At 37.0% G+C, this 23,753-nt stretch overlaps 1 protein-coding gene across 6 annotated transcripts in view; it reads right to left on the bottom strand.

Annotated features, from left to right (window-relative positions):
* The window catches only part of Adam22 (ADAM metallopeptidase domain 22), a 195,014-nt gene that overhangs the window by 55,842 nt on the left and 115,419 nt on the right, over positions 1-23,753 (bottom strand). For all 6 annotated transcript variants that reach the window (XM_048339964.1, XM_048339959.1, XM_048339960.1 and 3 more), the window contains exons 5-9: positions 15,266-15,348; positions 9,228-9,303; positions 7,347-7,416; positions 2,478-2,548; positions 1,156-1,230 (exon numbers count right to left, since the gene is read on the bottom strand). In XM_048339964.1, coding sequence (XP_048195921.1) covers positions 1,156-1,230; positions 2,478-2,548; positions 7,347-7,416; positions 9,228-9,303; positions 15,266-15,348 — 375 coding nt within the window. The remainder of the gene's footprint in view (positions 1-1,155; positions 1,231-2,477; positions 2,549-7,346; positions 7,417-9,227; positions 9,304-15,265; positions 15,349-23,753) is intronic.

Genomic DNA, 23,753 nt, shown 5'->3' with positions numbered 1-23,753 from the left:
TATTTCAAGGAGCTGACAATGTTGATCTTTGGTTGGGAAATTACAACTATCAAAGATAGTCAAAATATACGTTTTTGTAGCTCATTTTTGTTTTATAGAACTCCTAGGAAACAATGAAATTTATTGCAATCAATAAGGTAAGCAGAAAGAAAAGAGACCTAACCTGAGTAAGGAAGTATCTTTTATCCTAATAATTATTAGCAAGAATAAAAAAGATTAACATTATGTACTTTATTATATATAAAATAACACATTTACTTTTAAGCAAATCATTCAAGTAAATTAAAATGTACTTGAAACTGAAGTTAAATAAAATTTAGTAATGTGCATCAGTGAACATTTTTGTTTCGTGCAACAATTAGCATTACAATCTTTGCTATACAACAAATGTAATCAAGCCGATTACAACATGCTCATTAATTATGTACACTATATATGGAAACATTCCATATTATAATAATTGATAATAAGAAGGAAGCTTTGCTAACTTTTTATCCTAGGCCTTTTTGCTGCTTGGTAGGTAAGCATTTCTGTATGATTTTGCTTTTGTTAGCATTAAGCTATACACTGTCATATAGTTGTTGTTCCCCTTTTCAATGTGAAATGGAAATTTCTCCTTTTCTGAAACCATATCATTTGGAAAGAGGAGAATCAAACATTAGTAATTCTATTAGTAAAGCAAATTCAGAGTTAACATTACATTATGACCCAGTATTGGTGGTGGCCCATGCCTGTAATCCTAGATACTCAGAAGGATGAGATCTGAGGATCATGGTTCAAAGCCAGCTCAGGTCCTTACCTCCAATTAATCAGAAAAAAAAAAAAGAACTGAAGTGGAGGTATGCTTGAGCACTACCTTGGAGCAAATTAAGCTAAGCGAGAGTGGGGGGCCCTGAAAAAGCCCCAACACTAGCACACACACTCACTCACACACACACACGAACATTATGAATCACAGAAGTGTTTTTGGAACTTCATAAATTATTGCTAGCTTCTTCCTCCTACGTCTATTTCCAATGTGTGGGTTGATGCTGTTTAGCCAAATGTTGGTTAAACAAATAATTTCTCTAGGTCATAACTTGATGTGTCTTTCATTTCTTCTAAACTTATTTTTACATCTACAAGTAATTTTTTAATTTTTAAAACAAGTCTTACCATGAGATGATCATTCACGATCATCAGTTCAATGTATTTGGTTTCCTCTTCTACATTACGTGGGTATCGATGAAGCTACAACATAGTAAATGAAAAACATCTAAATAAGTCCTCAAAAACTTGTGAAAAACTCATAGAAAACATAGAACTCATAAAAGTAAAGGGTTATAGTAAAATTTGAACTGTAACTGTTTTTTCTGTTTAACTAGTCATGGGGATGTATCCATTTCTGTATATCTACAATATACCAAAAACACATGAGATTGGTTGAGGGAAAACTCTCACTTCCTAAGCAGCTCACAGAGTAGTTATAGTGACATAAGCACCTGAGACTAGACTTCCTACTTAGAACCCCATTCCCTGACAGACTCCTGTCACCAAGTTTCTTAAGCCTTTTATGCCACTGTGTTAGGAGATTGTAAATCTATCAATATAGTTAAAAATCCTAGAATACAGATGGTCACAAGGGAAAAAAAATCACTCAATCAAATTTAGTAACCATTATTCCCATACACACAAAAATCTTAGTAGAATGATATGAATCCTAATCTGCTGTAAACATATTTGATCTAAAGGAGTTCAGAATTTAACTTCTCTAATTGCTTGATATGAATCAAGAACTATTTCTTTCATCATGTATTTTCTTGGCACATACATACACTTCACATAAACCACCACCACAGTGGTCATTATGCCTTGATTGTAATAGCTGAAGCTCTTATTCTATCTGTCCAAACTATTCACCAATTCTGTGGTGCTGGGTAAGTCAATTTCACATGCCAAAGTTAACACTTTTTGTCTCTGTGAAATACAAATAATAACCTGTTCCACACAGTTTAAGCTGCTGTATGAACAGCTATTGTTCAAGATTCAGTTGTCTAATCATAAAGATATATCTTAACTTTATATTCTAGAATCTGAAGTAGCTCCAATGAGAAGAAGGCATTTTGTGTATCAAACCCTGATAGGTTCATAACTAAGAGACTGTCTTCAAGGAGATGAATACAGGAGAGAACACAGCAAACTCCTTGATAATGTGCATATCACACTCAGCAAGGAAACAGAGTTGTGGTACTAAGAGCCTTAGATGCTATAAGGCATGGATCTCATAATCTCTGTAAAAAAGGAAGAATTTTATTATCTCTACTATCTTAAATCCTTTTTCATGTATTAAATAATTTCACGGCCCTTACTTACCTGTTTTCTATTCTGCTTACACTCTGACAAATGACTGAATCAGTACTCTCTCACAGACACCTAATACTCCAGATGGACGGCCAACAGTTAGCAAGTGTTTCTAAATATCATCTGAAAACACATACCTGCTGTTTACTCCTTTTTGGTCTTGGCTTCAAAATAAACTTTGGTGGGGTGATGTTCATTTGTTGGAATTCTAAATGAAAATAAAAACAAATTTTAGCAGTATATTTTTCAGATTTCTTTGATGCAGTGCAAGGTTTCAGTTGCTCTCTTTCTATTATTTATTTATTATTAATTAATTAACTTGTCAATTAATTTTTGAGGCAGGTCTCATTTTGTAGCCCAGGGTGGCTCAAGACCCCTCTGCCTCTTTGCGTCCCCTACCAAGTACTGGGATACCCAGATCTTCTTAAGAATTTTATATTAAATAATGTTGTACTTAATGTTCACACAGAACATTAAGCTAAGTACTTGTATATATTAACCTTAAACAAATACATAGTAAATAAATACATTAAAAAATCTCAGACAAGGGCTGGGAATATGGCCTAGTGGCAAGAGTACTTGTCTCCTACACATGAAGCTCTTGGTTCGATTCCCCAGCACCACATATATGGAAAACGGCCAGAAGGGGCGCTGTGGCTCAGGTGGCAGAGTGCTAGCCTTGAGTGGGAAGAAGTCAAGTCAGGGAAGGTGCTCAGGCCCTGAGTCCAAGGCCCAGGGCTGGACAAAAAAAAAAAAAAAAACCTCATACATTATTCCTGTCCTAATTTATGTCAACATTCTGTATGTCATTGTCATATTCTTTATCAAAAATCTTCTGAATAGCCAGCCCACCACTCATTCCCATTATTAACCTTCTTGAGGCATCAAAATAAATTAAAGAAGAAAACAGAACAATTAATTGTGTATTCCCAAATAAATGATTTATAGGAAGACTTCTGGGTCACCATAGTTTTACTTAACTTTTTCCAATTCATTGACATTCTTCTTTGCCTATGAACAAAATTATCTGTTCTAGAGAGCAAATGCAAAAAATTGAAGCCATTTTACCTTTCAGGTCAGAATTAAGCACCAATTGTTTATGCAAATAGATTCACCTCTGGATGTAGATCCACCTTGTTTATAAAGAGGATTTCTATAGTGTGAAATAAAGTGCAATCATTCCCTGTGGTACACATTTCCTAAAACACTGATGGCTAACTAAGTGAAGCAGTTTGATATGAAGTTTCTGTCAGAGGAATGCTACACAACACCAACTGTGAAGCATTATCCAGATTCTTGGGTATTGTTCATACAAACTATTACAAGATGTAATAAAATGTGTTTTCTTATCATATGGGTTTATTATTTTACTCAAAAGAAAAAACATTATATTATCAACCCACATAATTTCAAAAGAATTATGAAAAATCATTTTATCTATCCCAATGAGTCTTGTGACCAAACTCATTTCAATGAATTTGTCTAGCTGTGGCAAGATGATTGTAAGTTTAGGCCATCCTGGACTAGAAGGAGGAGAAAGAGGGGAAAGAGGGGAAGGAGGGGGAGGAGGGGGAGGAGGGGGAAGGGAGGAGGAGGGGGAGGGGGGAGGAGGGGGAGGAGGAGGAGGAGGAGGAGGAGGGAGGGGGGGAGGAGGGGGAGGAGGAGGGGGAGGAGGAGGAGGAGGAGGAGGAGGAGGAGGAGGAGGAGGAGGAGGAGGAGGAGGAGGAGGAGGAGGAGGAGGAGGAGGAGGAGGAGGAGGAGGAGGAGGAGGAGGAGGAGGAGGAGGAGGAGGAGGAGGAGGAGGAGGAGGAGGAGGAGGAGGAGGAGGAGGAGGAGGAGGAGGAGGAGGAGGAGGAGGAGGAGGAGGAGGAGGAGGAGGCTCTAATTAAATAAAATCAGTGTTACCTAGGGACCTGATAGTAATTTTTAGTTAGGAGCCCTCAGCTCATTCTGATACAGGTTAAAATCAGAGAATGCTGTTATAAAGTTAAACACACACCTACTCTGTGGCCCATCATGCTATTCCTAGATATATATCAGAAAAAAATTTAAATGTGCCTTACTTGTAAAAGAAAGTTAATAGTTGCTTATTCATAATGGGCCCAAACTAGAAGCAACCCAAATGCCAATTCTACACATTGGATAAAAAGTAGTAGTATATTCATACAAAAGAATATTCTCAACTTAAACCAATTAACCACTGCTGCTATGCTTGGTAACATAAACCACACAGGCATCTGCCAAACAAAAAAAGCTGGATATAATATGTGGCTCTTTTTTTGAGGGACTTGAAGGTTGAGGCAGGGTCTTGCTACACTTAGGCTGGCGTTGAATACCCTATCCTCGTGCCCCAGCCTTCTGAGTGCTAAGATGACAGGAGTGTACTTCCATATCTATTTGTTTGAAGTTCTAATGTAGACAAAAGAATCTATAGGAAAAATAGTCCGAAAATGGATTTCAGAGTGTGAAACACTAACTAGAAATTAAACAGATAAGGTGAGGTAATAGAAATGCTCTATCTCAATAGTAGTGTGTGACAAAATGCTAAGGAATCCAGAGGAAGTAAAATAAGCATTTTCCGAATGTTACTAACACTAGTTCTGAGAGGAGTGTTATATAAAATAAAATATTATATAGTCAAACTATATTTGGAGAACCATCTGATCAGTTCATCTCTCTGGGATATACATAATGATATAAAATAAGATAAGGGCGCTACTAATATAGTTTAGCCCAATTAAACTGTCTTCAACCAAAAAGAAGTAAGCTTACTTTAACTATTTCTTGTGTAATTCTAATTTTCACAGTAAATATTAATATTGGAAGACAAATATCACTCTTAAAACTGACTAATTGAGAAACTAATTGAGACAGGAATTTTCAAATAATCAATCTAAAATTTACACGTGTGTGTGTGTGTGTGTGTGTGTGTGTGTGTGTGTGTGTGCTTGGTGCTATAGCTTGATTTCAAGCCCTTAAGCTCAAGCTGGATTTGCTTGCTCATAGCTGGCACTCTATTACTTGAGCTGTATCTCCAGCCTCACTACTGGCTGGTCAATTGGAGTTGTAATCTTAGACTATTCTGCCTAAGCCAGCTTCTCTGATCTCAGCTTCCTGAGTGCTAAGAATGGCTCAGCTTAAAATTCAATTTTATGATATCAAAGCTGCCACGTCACTTCAAAAATTTCTTCTAACTAAAAAACCTGAACAAAGTAATAGCAAGCCTAAAGTTGAGTCATTAAGTGGAGTCTTAGTTACTTTAAATATTAATTCATGCTGATTCCTTCCAGTAATATCTATTAAATTGTAACTTTATCCTCATGCAGCTGCAGTGATCATTTAGTTTCTTCCCATTAAAAGGCTTAAAAAGAGTTTCATAAGGTCACTAAAGTGAGATTCTAAAAGCATATATAAGTGAATGGGGCATTAAGAAACACTTCACTTTCTGATGAAAAGACTATAAACTTCTAAGCAACACTAAGCAGTAGTTTAGTGTTTTCTCTCAGTTTTCTCATTTCCTCCAGTGCCTCTCTCCCATAGTGCCTTTTCTCAGTGTTAGAACCCAGAGCCTCGTTTTATCCCTTACCACCTCTGAGACCTTGAAAAAGATAAACTAGCCAAGCCTGTTTCTTCATCTACAAAACAGGAATACTATTAATCTTATAGAGTTGTTGCAAAGATTAAGATTAAAAATGAGAATGGACAGGACTTACTATATAAGAGGGAAAGTGTCTCTATGTTAGATAAACTAGCTAGTCTTATCTTCCAAGGAAGAAACAAATGAGTCAACACAACCAAAGACAAGTCCCCACCAACCCCTGCATAATCACTATTGCACTAGAACAAAGCCCAAGTATGAGTGATCTTGTCATGTGAAGTCTTGGATCCAACTATCAAATCAACCTCTAAACCAGTAATTCCAGTACTTGGGAAGCATATGCAGAAGAATTACAAGTTTGAGGCAAGGCTGGGCTACATAGTAGTTTCTAGGCCAGCTTTGCATATATGGTGAGATTCTGTCTCAAAACATAAACAAAAAAATCAACACCTATAAATAAAGGAATTATAAACATATATAGGGGATAAAGAAGTAATTTCATGACAGTATATAACAACGTAAAAAGCTAATCTGTTAAAGAATTTTTCTTAATATTCCAGAGTAAAAAATACTAATGAGAAAAACCAATAAATGGTAGAATGATTAAGAATTCACCTTTACATTTAAAAAGCCATTATTACCCAGGGGCTGATAGCTCATGCCTATAATTCTAACTACATAGGAGGCTGGGATCTGAGGATCACAGCTCAAAGCCAGCCTAGGCAGGAAAGCCTCTGAAACTCTTATCTCCAATTAAACTTTACCAAAAAGCTGGAAGTGGAACTATGGCTCAACTGGTAGAATACTGGACTTGAGTGAAAAAATTCAGAGACAGGGCCCAGCCCTGACTTTAAGCCCCAGGACCCACACCAAAAAACGTTATAATTTTACTGAGTGAATTTTTGCACTTTTTTATTTATGAATATTAATTCATTTCTAAAATTATTTATTCTCCAATGCCATACTTTGAGTCAACAAAAATTTTTTCAGAGGACAGAGTACTGCTGAATAAATTCAGATCCTTGAACTTTCTTATCAAGAGTTCTATCACTTGAGTAACTTTCCTACTCCTTTTGCTTTTAGTTAAATTTTCAGATAGGGTCTTATGCTTCTTCTGCCTGGGTTGGTTCTGGGTCCTCCATCCTTCTATTTCTACTTCCTGATTAGCTAGGATTACATGTGTACTACATCATTCCCAGGCAACTTTTTTTGTTAACAGTTTGTGTTAGTGTGTGATATTTTTCTGAATTCCTCAACCATAAACATAAAGCTAGTTTGCATTTTATTCTTTCTCTTGATGTGACTTACCTTGATGTAACTAAAAATGCCTTGCCTGTTACTAGTATTTACATATATATTCATTTAACATACTAGCTGAATTATGTAAGCAGTCATATGAGTGCCATACCAGATGGAAAATCATCCAAAGGAAATTCAAACAGTCTGGATTTGTAAACTGAATGAAAATGGAAATCCTCCTGAAATGACACAAGCAACAGAGATTACATATTTACAAACCACGTATCTCTGTCCCAAGGCCGTCATAGTAGCAGAGGCTGTGCCGGCTACACATCCCCCTGGGTTGGAGAGGCCATGTGCCATTGCATAAGTCCTCCCACTTACTTCCAAATTCTCCCAGAACCACAGCAATACCCACTTTCAAGCAAAATACCTCACAGAGAAGCCAAAGCCTACTGTAATGGAAAATAAATGAACAGATCCATTCCCCCAAGGAAAAATAAGGCATCTGGGAAAATGGGTTAATGTTTCTTGTGACTGGTTCCTTTCACGGTTCCTTGCCCACTTTTAAGAGCCAGTAACCTCTCTAGGCAAAGACTGCAGAGCCCAAATTAAAGTGTGATGGACAATCCTATTAAAAAGCAAGCGATAAAGACCACATTTTCTTCTAAGAAAAATTATTGAACACTGAAAAAAATGTATCTAGCTTCATCCAGGCACTAAAATAAATTAGAAGGCCAGAGTCAAGTTTTAAAGAATAGCATTGACAAACAAAATGACAGAACAGCCAATGGTGTGGACCCAGAAAAGATTATACAAGTAAGTTTTTTAAACAAGGTTGTTTATATGGGACAAAACAATGTACATTCCTTGACATTACTTGTTTCTCTAAGTATTTGGCCAATGTCGTATGAGACCAAGAAGGATATTTGTGTGTAGAGACCTAGAATGGAAGTTTATTTTGTTTCTCTGTCATCTATAGTTACTAACTCAATTACTTTGAAATTTTCAACAAATAAATATTTTGATGAATGTTTCAAAATGAAGGAGAAAAGTAAGAAGTCCTGAGTTTCTCTAAATTTCATTGATATAGAACTTTAAAAGCAATGGGGAATGGAGGAAATCTGGAATCCAGAAAAGAAAAAAGAGTTAAAATTTCTGTAGATTTTTATGTTACAGACTAAATGTTTTGCCCCGCGCAAAGTTTATATGCTGAAGCTTTGCTATGTCACTGCCTCTGGAGAGAGGGCTTAGGAAGCCATAACAGACTAAGGCTATGAGGGTAAGGCCCTAATCCAATAAGGCTGAGCTCTTGCAGGAAGAGAAAGAGACGACCAGAAATCACACTTGTTCTATATCAGAGATATAGGGTCAAGGCAGACATCTACCACCCAAGGAGGAACCTTTCACTGGACACCAACCCTTCCGGCACCTAGACTTTGAACTTCACAGCCTTCAGAATTATGAGGAAAAAAAATCTTCTTTTGTTTATGTCATTCAGTCTATAGTATCTTCGCAAGCTAAGACAACATAGCAGGTTATAGTGGAGGTAGAATGGAAGCTCTAGAACACCTCTCAAGGAAGTATTTCTAACAGAACAGAGAGACAGAAGAGGAAAAAGAAACCTTAGTGGTTTTACTTACTTAATATTTAACTAAATTAGATATATATTTAAATGATTCATATATGTGTGTATGTATCACATGCATTATTATTAGACTATGGTAATTACAATAATTATTATTCAAGGCTGGGGATATAGCCTAGTGGCAAGAGTGCCTGCCTCGGATACACGAGGCCCTAGGTTCGATTCCCCAGCACCACATATACAGAAAACGGCCAGAAGCGGCGCTGTGGCTCAAGTGGCAGAGTGCTAGCCTTGAGCGGGAAGAAGCCAGGGATAGTCTCAGGCCCTGAGTCCAAGGCCCAGGACTGGCCAAAAAAAAAAAAAAAAAAAAATTATTATTATTCAAGTATTAAAAATATGAAAATCAACTACAGTAGAAGTAGAGAAAGGCAAAAGACAAAAGCTTTCCACACCAGCACTTACATTTGCATTTACTTGGGAGGTCTCATTTTCTTCTGGTTCAATGAGATATGTGTGGTTCCCATCATAGAACATCCCACTGCAAGCACAAGAAAATAATTAGGCCTGACTACCAACGCTCCTCTCAGAACAAGATCATTTTAAAATCTGGAGGTCAACTACTTTCAATACCTATTTCCCCAGGCCAGCCATGATTACCAGATATACCACACACCCTGCTGAGGAACAAAGGCCCCTGTGAATCCCTCTCACCCTGACTCTACTTCCTGCTCACCATAGTCATTCTCCCGCTGATTTCCAGTCCTCCCTCTAACATATAATTCTAAGATTTGGTTTTATAAAAGGCTGCCTGGAGTGCTTATAAAAAGGCAAGTCCTCCAGAAGTCCTTGGATGTCCGGGCAGGGAATCAGGAAGTCACATTTTAAACAAACCCTGGGTGATTCTGATACACATAACACTGTATATGGCCTCCCTACTATATACCTAGAACATGCCCTGGTTAAAAAAGAACAAAAACTAATATATCTTTCAGTAACTTGCCACACATTAAACATATTTTGGTCATTTAGTTTCTCCCACAAATGTATGAGGAGGGTACAGTGACTATCCTCATTTTATAGGTGAGGAAACTGAAACCCCAAAAGATGATGTATCTTTCCCAGATTGCAAAATCAAGAAGAGTAGAGGCAGCAAATGTAGCCCATCCTGTGGGTCCATGGTTATGAACAAATGAACTAAATGACCATTTCCAATCTGCAACTCAAGTTCATTCATTTATTCATACATACTTTCAATATGTATTTACAGAGAACCTACAATGTACTGGGGCTAGAGTGGTAAAGAAACGAGACCAGTTCTTGTGGGACATTCTAGAAAGAACATATAACCAATATAGAATAAACAAGAAAATATATATTAGCTGATGGTAAGTGTTAGAGAAGTTTAGAGGTGAATAGGGAAAATAAATGGTGCCAGAAGATATGGGGACAAAGACACAGGACTGCCAAGTCACAGAGAGGTCAGAACAGGACTTCACAGAGCAGACGGCAGTTAAGAAAAAACCTGAAAGAAGGGACAGGATGGTCCATACATGCATCTCTATAAAGAGCATTTCAACATGCAAGCTCAAGGTCAAAGAAATCTTTTTGGAGCCTAATCTGTTCTCCAATTCATTATGCCCCTGCCTCCTGAGTGCCAGGATTATAGATATGCACCACCACACCTAATCTAAAAAGAGTTGACAATAAAGTTTCAAGTTTTAAAAAATCTTGAAAAGTAAATACTGTGTTTGTGCTGTAAAAGCTACACATTTCAAAAATGGAAGCCTCAGGGCTGGGGATATAGCCTAGTGGCAAGAGTGCCTGCCTCGGATACACGAGGCCCTAGGTTCGATTCCCCAGCACCACATATACAGAAAAAATGGCCAGAAGCGGCGCTGTGGCTCAAGAGGCAGAGTGCTAGCCTTGAGCGGGAAGAAGCCAGGGACAGTGCTCAGGCCCTGAGTCCAAGGCCCAGGACTGGCCAAAAAAAAAACAAAAACAAAACAAAAATGGAAGCCTCACAAAAAGTAAAAAAAAAAAAAAAAGAAAGAAAGAAAGAAAAGAAAATCTTGGCACATCACAGGAACAGCAAGAAGGGAGCATTGCTGGAGTAGAGTAGGTAGCAGCACAGAGTTACCAGGCAGTGAGATCAGAAGGCTGATCTCATTAGGATGACATTAGGTAGGTAACTCCAAGCACCTTAGCTTTTTTTACTCTGAGAAAATAAGAACCCAACCACTGCAGGCTTCTGAGCAGGGGAAACACAATTTCCTCTGTTTTACAATAATTATCCACACTATAGGTCACAATGATCTTTAGGACAGCAAGGACAAAAGCAGGAATTATTTTAGAAATGCTGGTTTAGATCAGAGGAGCAATCACAGCAGCAATGAGATTGAGCCAAATTCTGGAAAGGTGTGTGTGTATGTATGTATATACATGCATATGTATGTGTATGTATATAAACATATGTATTCATACATACATATGCATTTATGAACGTGTGTATTTTTGGTGCTAGGGATTGAAAGCAAGCCAACAGAATTCATTGATAGATTTGATACGGAGTTTGCGAAAGCAAGAAGGATCATCCAGGACTCCACAGTTTTCACACAATCAACTACAAAGATGGACTCAGCACTTTCTAAAAAGAATGGTTACAAGAAGAACATGTAAACAGGCTCAAGGAAGAGGGAACAAAGCAAGAACCAACTCAAGACTGACTTCAGACCTCTTGATCTGTAGGTGACTACATCTGAGAAATCCTCTGGAGGGTATTTAAGCTCTGTCTGACCTCCACTCCTACTCACAGAACCGATTGTCATCCCTTGTAGAAGAACATGCTCCTCTACTGAAATGAGGCCCCTTATGAGACTGGAGAAATTTGTTCTAGAATACATAAGGGAAGCAAATCTGTGATCTTCTGCAGTAATTTCTTAGCTCACAGTAGAAGTGACCATATGACAACTAAGTTCTTAGACACAGAATAGCATTTGAATCCTTGGTGAAATCTGATGGTTTCCCTTAGCTAAATTGTAATGGCTTCCAGTTCCATTGCTTTCCAAATTCTTTCATTCCTGCTGTAACATCTTCCACATGTCCTAAACTTTCATGTATCTGCAGAATGGCTGTTCTCACATCTGCAGGTTTCAGCCCCAACTATGCTTCCTGAATTTGGATGACTCTCATCTGGAATTTAAAGATAAACAGATGTCGTTAGCAAGATACTGCTGATATATGCCTAAGAAAAGTAGTAGATCAAAATGGCAGTAAACATGCTTTGTTTACTAGCTGAGAATTGGTCAGACTGATCCAGAGAAACCACAAATATCACCATGTGCCCAAGTCCACATGCCAACAACTGATTAGGTAGCAGGCAGATTATTTTTTGTTTAAATAGCACAGGGTGTTATTTACTCAGCCTTCAGTTAATATTCAATGGGAAAATCAGTTCCTTTTACTGGGCTTAAATATCATATCCTGTAAAGAAACATTATGCAGTTTTTAAGAAAAAAAAGATTCTAACACTGTATTTGGGAGATTCTGGCTCACAATGACAGGATATACAACATTATTAATTCTTTAACAAGAAAAATTGGAGGTACATTATCTGCTTTGAAGATTATCTTTTGTTGTAATAGTGTGAATTTGAGTAAGTATACAGAATCCATACACACTGTTGCTGGAATCAAATCACTACAGACCAAAGGCACTAAAAACTTTAAAGGTTTGGAAGAAAACAGTGGTCATTCTTATTAATTTCCACAAGAGGGCAATCAACTCACACTTGATTACAATTTTAACTTTATCATTTCAAGATTTTGTCATAATATCAAACATATTAAAATCAAAATGTTGCCTGTTAGTCTTTCAAACTTGGAGAAATATGCCCTTCCAAGGTTTTTATAGGGAAGTTATATAAATATGATTTTTTCCTTGTTAACATTCTTCAAACAAATGCAGTAAATTAAAAGGTAAATAAAAAATATATGCTAGGTAGTTTATAAAAGAAAAGTGATTCATAATGTATCTTATATTTAAAACCACTATAATTGAGATAACCTATTTTATTTAGTATTTAGTCATATTTCCCCAAGTATTTCTGAGAGCTATTTTTCTCAAAAAGTAAAACCAAGATGAGAATCAATAATTAATAAATGACTAAAGAGGTCCAAAATGTGTGTGTGTATGTGTGTAGTTGTATATCCAACATATTCATAACAGATTAGGAAATCAAAACACAATTGTCAGTGTGTCAAGACATGGTCTTTGTTTGGTTTCACTTAGTTTTAAGTAAAAGGTAAATTTTACTTAAAGCAACTAAAGCAGGTTTCTAGGTTCTCCTAATCCAATCACAATAAAATTTTTCTGGAAATCGTTATCTTTTCTAAAATGAGTGTGGTAGGGTTTGGTAGCATTTTACATTCTTGTTCTCATATGTAGAGTCCTCAATTCTTTTTCTATGTGTATACCAGGACTGGGCTACTAGGGCTTAAACTCAGGGCCTGAGAGCTCTCCCTTAGCGTTTTTACCAAAAGCTGGTACTCTATCACTTGAGCCACAACTCGACTTCCAAGTTTTTAGTGGTCTATTGGAGATAAAGTCTTTGAGGGACTCAAGAACTTTCCTGCTTGGCATGGCTTTGGACCACAACCTGCAGATCCTGAGGAGCTAGGATTGCTGGTGCGAGCCCCCGTTGCCTAGGTACCTTCACTCTATTCTTAAATACCTAGAGAGCAAACTGGAATAACACAGCGAATGAGGCTCACATGGTAACTGGATTAGGCTTCTACAAAGAAAAGAAACCCCTAAAAAGAATCAAGAAAACTTATTTTATATCTAGCTCTCTCCTCACACATATGTTTGATGTCCTCAGTGTCACCATCCTTCACTACACCATTCCTTACTAACAGCTCTACTCCTATTGAGATCAAGCATAATAATCATTTCATTGTTGGAAAGCACTACATCATCACTTCTACCTGGTAAGAAAACCATAGTGTCAGAAAAGCTGTTTACTTAAAGAATGTATTTAAAATAAATATATTTATGAATTCAAACTTTTTGTTTAATTGCTCATAAAACTTATGAAACTAAGAAAGACATGGTAGCTTACAAGTAGTTACAAGACAAGTCAGAGATGGACACCTGGGTATCCTCATCATGGACAGGATGGAGGAAGATGTATTCCCATGCCAGACATCAGCAAGCATGCTGTGACAGGGAAGGTTATGGGAAAGGAAGCAAGAGAATATGATCTCTATCCTTTAGAAATCTCTGGGAATACACAGATCCACCAGTGGATTGCTATGAGTTAGACAGGATTCTGATTGAATGAGGGCTCTGATGCAAGTCCGCTGGAGCTCATGTGCTGCCTTTTGTCCTTCTACAAAGAGTCAAGAATTTCCATCTAGTAATATTTCTGTTATTTTAGACAGGTGACAGTGGCTCATGCCTTTAATCCTAGCTACTTAGCAGACCAAGACCAGAAGATCAGTTCAAACCCAGCCCAAGCATAAAGTCTTCAAGACTTTTCTTCAAGACTCCATCCCCAATTAATCAACAAAATGGACTTATAGGTGAAGCTTGAGTGGTAGAGCACCAATGATCAAAAAGCCCAGTAAGAGATAGAGATCTTGAGTTCTTGAGTTCAAGCCCCAATTGTAGAGATAGTGATCTTGAGTTCAAGCCGCAATAGTGGTGCATGTGCACACTTGCAAACATACATACCACCACCACCACAAGCATGATGAAAAATAAGGAGGAGAAGGAGGAAGAGAAGGAGGAGAAAAATAAGAAGTAGGAGAAAGAGGAAGAGGAGGAGGAGAATGGGGAGGAGGAAGGAGGAGGAGAAGAAAGGAGGAGGAGGAGGAGGAGAAAGTGAAGGAGAAAGAAGGAGAAGAAGAAGAAAGGAGGACAAGGGAAGGAGGAGGAAGAGGAGGAGGAGGAGGAGGAGGAGGAGGAGGAGGAGGAGGAGGAGGAGGAGGAGGAGGAGGAGGGAGAGACAGCAGAATTCGAAGAAGCAGCTGTAGAAGCTGCTAATACAGTGGACAAGTTTCGTTAGAATTGGTGCTGAACTGCTAAATATCCACAGAAACATAACCAAAGTCACCCAAGCTGCTCCTGCTTAAATTCAAATGAAACAAAAAGAATGCCTCAAGTAATACTTTAAGATATCATGTAATAATTCCAAGGCCTCAACTTCCTCAAAACTTAATTTCAAAATCTTCTTGGTTTAAAGATCCAGGCTAGATGACATACTCCTACATTTCCAGCAACTCAGGAAGCTGAGGCAGCAAGATGGCCTCCTGGGTTGTATGTGAGGCCCTGATATAAAAGAAGAAAAACAGAAGCAAACAAATGGAAGAGAAAAATAATCAGAATCATAGATTTGAAATTACTTCTTGATATAAAATGAAAATGTCTACTGTAGGGCATTAAAATAAAGAATATAAGCTATCAAACTAATGAATGGGATAGATAATTTTTTGGACACTTACTGAAGTCCATGGCATGTTGACAATGCAACAAATGAAGCAGGATTTCCTCGGATCTGGCCCTGGTAGTAACAGTGCTCTCCTCCCTGAAAATAGAAACAGAAGACATAAGCCTTTGCCACCCACAGGGAGAAGCTGCCATGTCCTTTCCTGCGTTCTGCTCATGCTGTAGCTCCAGATTAAAGATCTGTACAGGATTTCATTATTCTGATTAGCAATACCAAACCAGTTCTAACAGAATTATTCATAAACATTCCTTGTGAACTGACTGGAAATCAAAAGACAGGGACACAAGTGTTGACTTAATTTTACTCTTAATGTACATGCAATTAGAGGAAGAAAGAAACAGATATTGAAATACTTGTGTGACCCTTGGCATTTGAGAAAGTTTAAATCTTCCTTTTTCATTCATTCATTCCTTTTCTTCCTTCCTTCTTTGCTTCTTTCATAATTGAAAATTCTCTACTTTTGAGAGATTCAACCCTGAGTAGCAGAAGCAAAGCCATGCTTTCTCATGCAGCTATGTAAAAAGGAATAGAAATCATCCAAGAGTTGCTAACCTATCCCAATGGAGGAAAAATGAGGTTTTATAGTGTTTGCATCAAAACCTGAGCACCAGATAGACAAATTAATAGTAATCTTTTGTCAAAGTAGTAATTCCTTTACTAGTAAGCAGTCTAGGAATGGGGTTTGACAAGAAGGGAGACTCGTTTTCTTAGACTAAATGTGGCTGGAGAAGGACCCAGTAAACCATCTGCTTTCTTACACTGAGTGCTACTCAGGATGATCTGCAGACCAGCAACACTGAGGCCATCAGGAGCTTGTACCATCCCAGGCCAGACCACAAACCTACTACATCAAAATCTGCACTTTAGCAAAGCTAAGTAACTCCTATGCATGTTGAAATTTGAGGAGCTATGCTCTGAATGATCTTTTTCCATTTTTCCTGCAATGTACACCTTCAGTATCTAATGGCTTCTCATTAAGTTGAATACAGAAGAGTGAAATATGAAGGACCAACAGTAAAGGGGCAACTTGTTAGTTTAAAGACTGACTTATCAAAAGAAAGAGTGAGGAAAGGGTTAAGACAGTATCCTTATGAGAACTCTAAGCAAAACAGCCTGGCATGAGGCTTTTGTTACTTACGACATACTCCCATAGAAATGGGTGACTCTTAGCTTTGGAGAGAAAGAAGGGAGCAGACAATGAGGTAGACAATGCAATCTGTGACACTACAACACCTCCACATGCTCAGGGGAGTCACTGAGCATCGTGAATGAAGATTTAATGGAGAAGACTGAGTGGTCCTTCACAAATCCTCGATAAGACAGGACAGAGACTTTAAAAGGAGAGTTAATTCAATTTAAAATAGTAAAAGCCTGAATTATCAGCTTATTTACCTTCTAAGCTATGTAATTTCTGTTATAGAACATACTAATTTTTTCAGTTTTCTCATTAATAAAGTTGGGAAAATTATCTCATAGAGTTTCTATAGGAATAAACACACACACACACACACACACACACACACACACACACACACACACACACCAAGGCATAAAACATTTGGAATAATGCTTGCACACAGTAAGTATTCACTTTTATTACAATTATTTTATGTCAGTCAGACATCAAGGCTCATGACTCATGAATCATGAAGTTGTGATCTGAGAATTATGATTTGAAGATAGTTTGGACATAAAGGTCCAAAGAATTTCCAATTTAACCAGCAAAAGAACTGGACTGATGTATGACTTAAGTAATAGAACAATAACTGAGCAAAACAGTGGAGCAAGAGCTCAAAGCCATAAATTAAAGCCGTGGTACCATCACAAATACACAAACACAATAATTATTGTGTGTCAACTATTATTTTACTCAATTTACCTACACAGTCTCATTACCAAACATCAGTCCTAAAAGACATATTATTATCCCCATTCTATACAGAAACCTATAGCTAAGGCATTCCATTTAGGAAGTTGCCAACAGCAGTGAACAAAATGTCTAACAGTACTTATGAGTTGGCTCTAGAATCTGTGTGTGGTCCATAAAGTGCAAATCTAAGTTTTACCCTAAGCAAACTTATTTTATTTTTCCCATTATGATTCTAGTAAGGTCAAGAGTAAATTTATAGTTTAAATATCTTCCATTGGGCTATTAGATGGTGAATGCTATATGATTAAATTCTAAGTGCATGAGATTCCATGATGATTAGGATGAGGCTAACTTCCTGGACTCATTTGATTGGACTAGCTTTGAACTGTCCAGACAGGAAAAGTCATCACTTAATGAGGTTACCTTGTCAGAGAGAGAATTCTGCTTAAATGTTTCCCTAGATTGCACAACAATGAACTAAACCAGACCTTCCTCTCAGAGGTCTAAGCCTATAGAAAACAGCAACACATAAAGACAGAAGAAACAAAGAAAGTACAACACCAAGAAACAAAGAAGATAATCACAAGAATTATGATATCAGATGAGGGAAACAAAGTCAGCAGTCTTTGTAAGAAGGGGAGAAATGCCAAAGGCAAAGCCTATAACAGGGGTTGTGTAAGTTATTCAAGTTTTTCAAAATATGAACTCTGCAAAAGTCATGCTATAATAATTAAAAGACAAAATTCACTCCTAAAAACACTCTTCCGTTATATCAGGGAGTGTCAGATGATTAGATAATAGAAAACAATATTTCAGTAATTTCTGATTCAGAGAAATAGGAATCAATCCAAAAACAACATATGATCAGAAGCCATCTGCACAAAAGCCTAACACTGCGAAGGCAGACCAGAGCTCAATGTGGTTGAATCATTACTGAATGTTTCCATGACACTCCAGGAGAAGCACAAACACCAAGGGGAGAAATTCTCCTCAGTTCCAGCTACTGTCATTTTCAGACCCCAATCAGTAGTATACATAGCTCTCTTAAATAACAGAAATTTATTTTTGTTAAATTATATTTTTCAGTTATTATCGGCCATCAATCAAAATTAACTTCAACTAAGAAGTAATGGAGACTATTTTCCTTTACAATTGAATTTCTTTAGTCCAAGATGTTTTAATGTTATAATCTATATGAATCTTTTATCAAATTATTAAAATAAATGTAATCAATTTTCTAATTTAGGTTATTATCTTTTTAAAATAACTTTTATTTAACATGTACATTACAGAAAACATATAAGCAAAGTGCAAAGCATTACTACCACAAGCAGTTCAGTTGGACATGACTGTCTAGATCCTCCATGTATACACACTAATCCCTTTTAGGTAACTGAGATCGCATGGTATGTGTCATGTTTTTCCAAATGTTATGTTATGTCTATCTTAAAATTATACATATTGCAAAAAAAATTATACATTGCAGCAAAAAGAACTTGGAGAGTACATGGTGAAGAGTAATAGCAGACCCCTTATGTACAGTGTGCAGGCTGCAGCTCCTTCCGACAAGTGAAACATTTTGACAGATTTTTTTTTTTTTTTTTTGGCCAGTCCTGGGCCTTGGACTCAGGGCCTGAGCACTGTCCCTGGCTTCTTCCCGCTCAAGGCTAGCACTCTGCCACTTGAGCCACAGCGCCGCTTCTGGCCGTTTTCTGTATATGTGGTGCTGGGGAATCGAACCTAGGGCCTCGTGTATCTGAGGCAGGCATTCTTGCCACTAGGCTATATCCCCAGCCCAGACCTGACAGATTTTTGTACAGCATGTCAGGTATACATTGTGAATGCATAATGTATACACACATACATGCACAAACATCCTTTTGTTTTCCCAGTCCTGGGGCAAACTTGGCTTGAGCACTGTCCCTGGCTTCTTTTTGCTCAACTCTACCACTTGAGCCACAGCACTACTTCTGGCTCTTTCTATGTATGTGGTGCTGAGGAATCAAACCTAGGGCTTCATGTATGTGAGGGAAGCACTCTACCAGTAGGCCATAGTCGCAGCCCTCAAACATCCTTTTTAAGTATGCAAATTTTTTATCTTATGTGCACCATTTCATCCCTTTGATTTTTTTCCCCTTAAACCTTGGCATTTTTCTTTATCAGAACCTCATTCTCGAATGGTGGCATAATAATCCATCATAGAAATGAACCATAATGCATTTATACAATCCTATATTAATAGGCAGTGAAATAATCTAACCCTTGCCTTAAACAATGCTGTATAAACACCCCTTCGTGTATTTACATGCAAATACATCAGTTTATATGTAGAATTATCCAAAGTGGATCTGCTGGTGGGGGTCAAAGAACAAATGCCTTTTAAACTGTAACAAATATTTAAAGGAATAAATATAATTGAATTTCTTTTCACTATGTCTTAAAATATATAACAAATATATTGTAATTAAATTACATATTTTTATAAGGACTAGAGACTTCAGCCAACTTCTTCCAATCCTTTACCAATTATAAAGTGTCTCTACATCTCTCTATAACTTTTCCAGAATCAGATGCTTTACGGAAATAGCTACTGCTTTTGATAATATGAGACATGTTGAAGGAAAAGAGAAAAGCTAGTACATCCCAACAGAGATAGGTTCTTTATCTGGCTGCCAATCATAGCTTTATTCCTTATTGCTTCTTTTGTTCCAGAAATAAAACCATTGTCCTTAAAACTTTCGCACTGTTTGATGTAGTAACACAGTCATAACACAAGAATTGTGGTTACAGATGTTTATTTTTAGCTAATTAGATGAAAGATCTCTCTATTAAAAACTCAGCTGTATAGTATTTCACATGATTAGTTATTAAGCTTCCCAGTAGAAAAAAGGCTTACTGCAATTTTTATTCTATTCTAAAGAAGTCAGGTGATCATTTACTTACAGAACTCAAGACATATTACACTTTTATTAGACAGCCAAGATGCTCTCAAAAGTAAAAAGGAATTATATGAGATGATAACACAAAAGGAGGTACACAGCCTGGATTATAAAATGATGAAAACCCACAAGAAGGAAATGCAAGTACTTTTCAGCTCCAAGCTAGGCCAGGGTGACATTCTCTAAAAAGCTTTGATTCCTTCCTCTTCCTCATTTATTTTCTCTCCTCTAGATGTTGATATTTTTTTTAGTCTGTGCTACATATCTTTCTACTTGCATTTCTGTATTTGCTTATTCAATTTAGCAGAGTATATAGACTCTCCTCTTAAGGAAGTACATTAGCTCTATCTGGGTTTACATCCCCAAATGTATTTTTGAAGAGAACTCGCGAATCTCCAGTTCCTTTCAATACAATAGGCATAATATCCACTTATGCTGTATCTCCAGGGAAAGCAGGGTTCCTACAAGATACCAAACTGAAGTACCCTGTAAACTGTTATGTAGAGGTCAGGGGTACAGTAAGGCAGTATTTCCTGAATGAGGGATGCTACAGTGTCTTTTGAGCTATGCCTTTCATGCCTTATTAAGACTAGTAGCAATTCAGAAATCAGATGTGGTGGAGCATGCTGCTAACCCCAGCATTCAGAAGGCAGAAGGATCTCTAGTCTGAGGTCAGTTTGGTCTGTCAGCAAACCCCTGATTCAAAAACTAACAAGAATAATCTAATAATTCAGGGCATGAGTTTATAATGTAATGTCTAAATGTTGGCAGAGGAAGTTTCTTTAGGAAGGCCCTCAAATTTGCGTGTTAGCAAAAACTTCATTTTTTAACTCCCTGAATAAATACAAGTACCTGGGTAGCTTAAAAAAAAAAATCCCAGTAGGCAGGTCATTTCCCCAAACCAGTCCTGTCATTATTTCTTGGGATAGGGTGCAGGCATCAGTGTTTTTAGGTAAAGGTAAATAGTCATTCAAAAATCCACGTATTCTGTTACTTATCTTGGTGATAAAAATTGATGAGCACTTAGACCTTGCAGCAATTATAAAGAAAAAGTAAAACATTCACAAAAACTAACAAAAACATAGCTGATAAATAGATGAGTTTTATTGAAAAGATACATGAATCCTATCAGAAAAAAAACATAGATAAGACATTATTGTAGCAAAATTTTGTACTTGACGAAGACGTTACTAATTATAATAAAAGTGATAAGAAAAGAGATAATGTCATTAGATGATGGTTAACAATACAAAATACCAGGGACATAAATTTCTAATGAGCTTCAGATTAACAGAAGAAGAAGAAAAGCAACTAGGGACACAGCAAGCTCAAAATCTATTTTTATTATTCTGGATGAGTTTTCCCTTATACTGATTTCCCCTGGGTGACATCATTTGTGGAAAACAAAGTATGAAAACTATCAGATGGTGGTTCTTAGAGCTACAGCTCACAAGTGCCCTACATGAGCAGTTGTTCACATCTTGTTGAGAAGCCATGCATTTCCAAAAGGTATGATATTAATGTACTTCATTTTTCATACATAAGCCCAGGCACCTCTTGCAATATGCTGATTGTTTCTACACTGCTTATAATAAAAACATTCTCCTTGATATTACTTGCCTAGGATTGATATAACAAATTACCAAAAACTGAGGGAGTTCAAAACAATAGAAATTTATCTCTCATGTTTTGAGAAAATTAGAGCTCTGAAGTCAAGCTGTTGGCAAAGCCGTGCTTCCTCTGAAAGCTCTAAGGAGAAAACAAACCAAATTCCCTGGCTTCCTGCTAGCCTCTAGTGATTACCATCAAACTTGGCACTGCTTGGTGTGTAGGTGCATCTCTAAGATCTTTTCCTGAGTCTTCATGGGAGCTCTAAGGATCTGTCTATGTGTCTGCCCAAATTTCCCTCTTCAAAGGATATTAGTTATTGAATTAAGACAGCCCTCAATCTGACATGACCTCATCTTCACTTGATGGCATCTGAAAAGATTATGTTTCCAAGTAAGGTCTTATTTGCAAGCATGGGTAGCATGAATTTTGTGGAAATACTATTCAATATAATTTCTCATATCTTTAAATTTGGCTAACTAGTTTTTTAATATTCATAATTCAAAGATTTTGCTTCTAAGAAGTGTGCCTCTGAGGTATAACCTAGACGCTTCTTTCATTAATCTGGTAGGATTAACTTACATCTTATTTAGCTGGAGCTAGCCATTCCACTTTCCCATTACTTACTAAAAATACTCATTATTTTTAAACAAATAATTCATCAAATCAAACCTTCCAGTCTATTATCAAATCAAACATATTTCCAAATTGCTTTTTTAACACAGAATACTCAAGAGAAATTATTTTTCATCTGTCAGGTTATAATTACACCCCCACTATTATAACAAATGTCTTATCGGCTACAGAAAAAAAAATTTTGCTTCCCACAAAGTGCTCCTCAGCAACAAATTACTGTAATGCAGAGAGGGTACTTATCAGGTTTTCTGAGATGTAGGTCTAAATTGGGAGAATGGAAAATCAATGTGAACCACATACAGTGACTATAAAATTATAAACTCATGAAATTATAACTTTCCAGGAAACCACTACATCATTGTACCTTTTTACAAATAATGAAATTTAAATGTTGCTCTCTCTGTATAGGGTTTTTTTTTTAACATACGAGATTTATAGTGCCTAAAATCTTATTCTATAATTTATTTTTAATGTGAATAAGAAGAAATATAATTAACCATCTGATAGTTATACTTAGAAAGAAAATATATTTAAATAGCAAATTGAAAATACAGAACAAATAAAGATTTTGTAGTTGTTTTATTACCAAAAAAGGAAACGAGGGAACAAAGGCAAATTGCTTTTTCTCCATTTCTATTATGAACTGTTGTTGTGGGTTCCCCTTTGGGAACAGTGGAACTGGTCCGGGGGCTTGAACTCAAGGCCAGGGCACAGTCCTTGAGTTTTTGTGCTCAAGGCTAGCTCTAGCTCTCTTTCACTTTCAGCTACAGTTCCAATTCCAGCTCTCTGGTAGTTAATTAGAGATAAGAATGAAGGACGAGGTAACAAACAGTACAAGAAATGTATCCAATGCCAAACGTATGAAACTGTAACCTCTCTGAACATCAGTTTGATAATAAAAATTTTTAAAAAAAGAATCTAGTGGACTTTCTGTCTCCAGCTGACTTTGGACTTTGATCATCATATCTCAACCTCCTAAGTAGCTAGAATTACAGGCTTGAGACACTGGTTGAGCCACTGGTGACTGGCTGACATTTTTTTTAGTTCACTTTCATTTTATCATATCCCTAGGCACTTCTTTCTCTTCCTTTTCTTCCTCTCTTCCTCCTCCTCCTCCTCTTGTTCTCCTCCTCCTCCTTTTTATCTTTGAAGAAAGGTAGATAAATGGAGACTTACAACATCTCTCTTCTCTCTGGTACCTGGAACTGGACACTGCAGTAAGTAGCCAATTTCACTCCTCCCAGATGGTACAGTAGCGCAGAGATGATTTAAAGGTAAGGACTTTAATCAGACTGACCCTTCTTCTTTTCTGCAACTGGCTTACCACTATCATTTAACTATTTTCAGTAATTTTGCTCTCTTCATTCAAAGATGCAATGAATGTGTATATCAATATATACATATATGTTGTTTTTCATGTATATATACAT

Source organism: Perognathus longimembris, chromosome 2 (assembly GCF_023159225.1).
Source record: "Perognathus longimembris pacificus isolate PPM17 chromosome 2, ASM2315922v1, whole genome shotgun sequence".
NCBI lineage: Eukaryota > Metazoa > Chordata > Mammalia > Rodentia > Heteromyidae > Perognathus > Perognathus longimembris.
The sequence above is the reverse complement of the archived record's forward strand: the minus strand, read 5'-3'. Positions and strand labels throughout refer to the sequence as shown.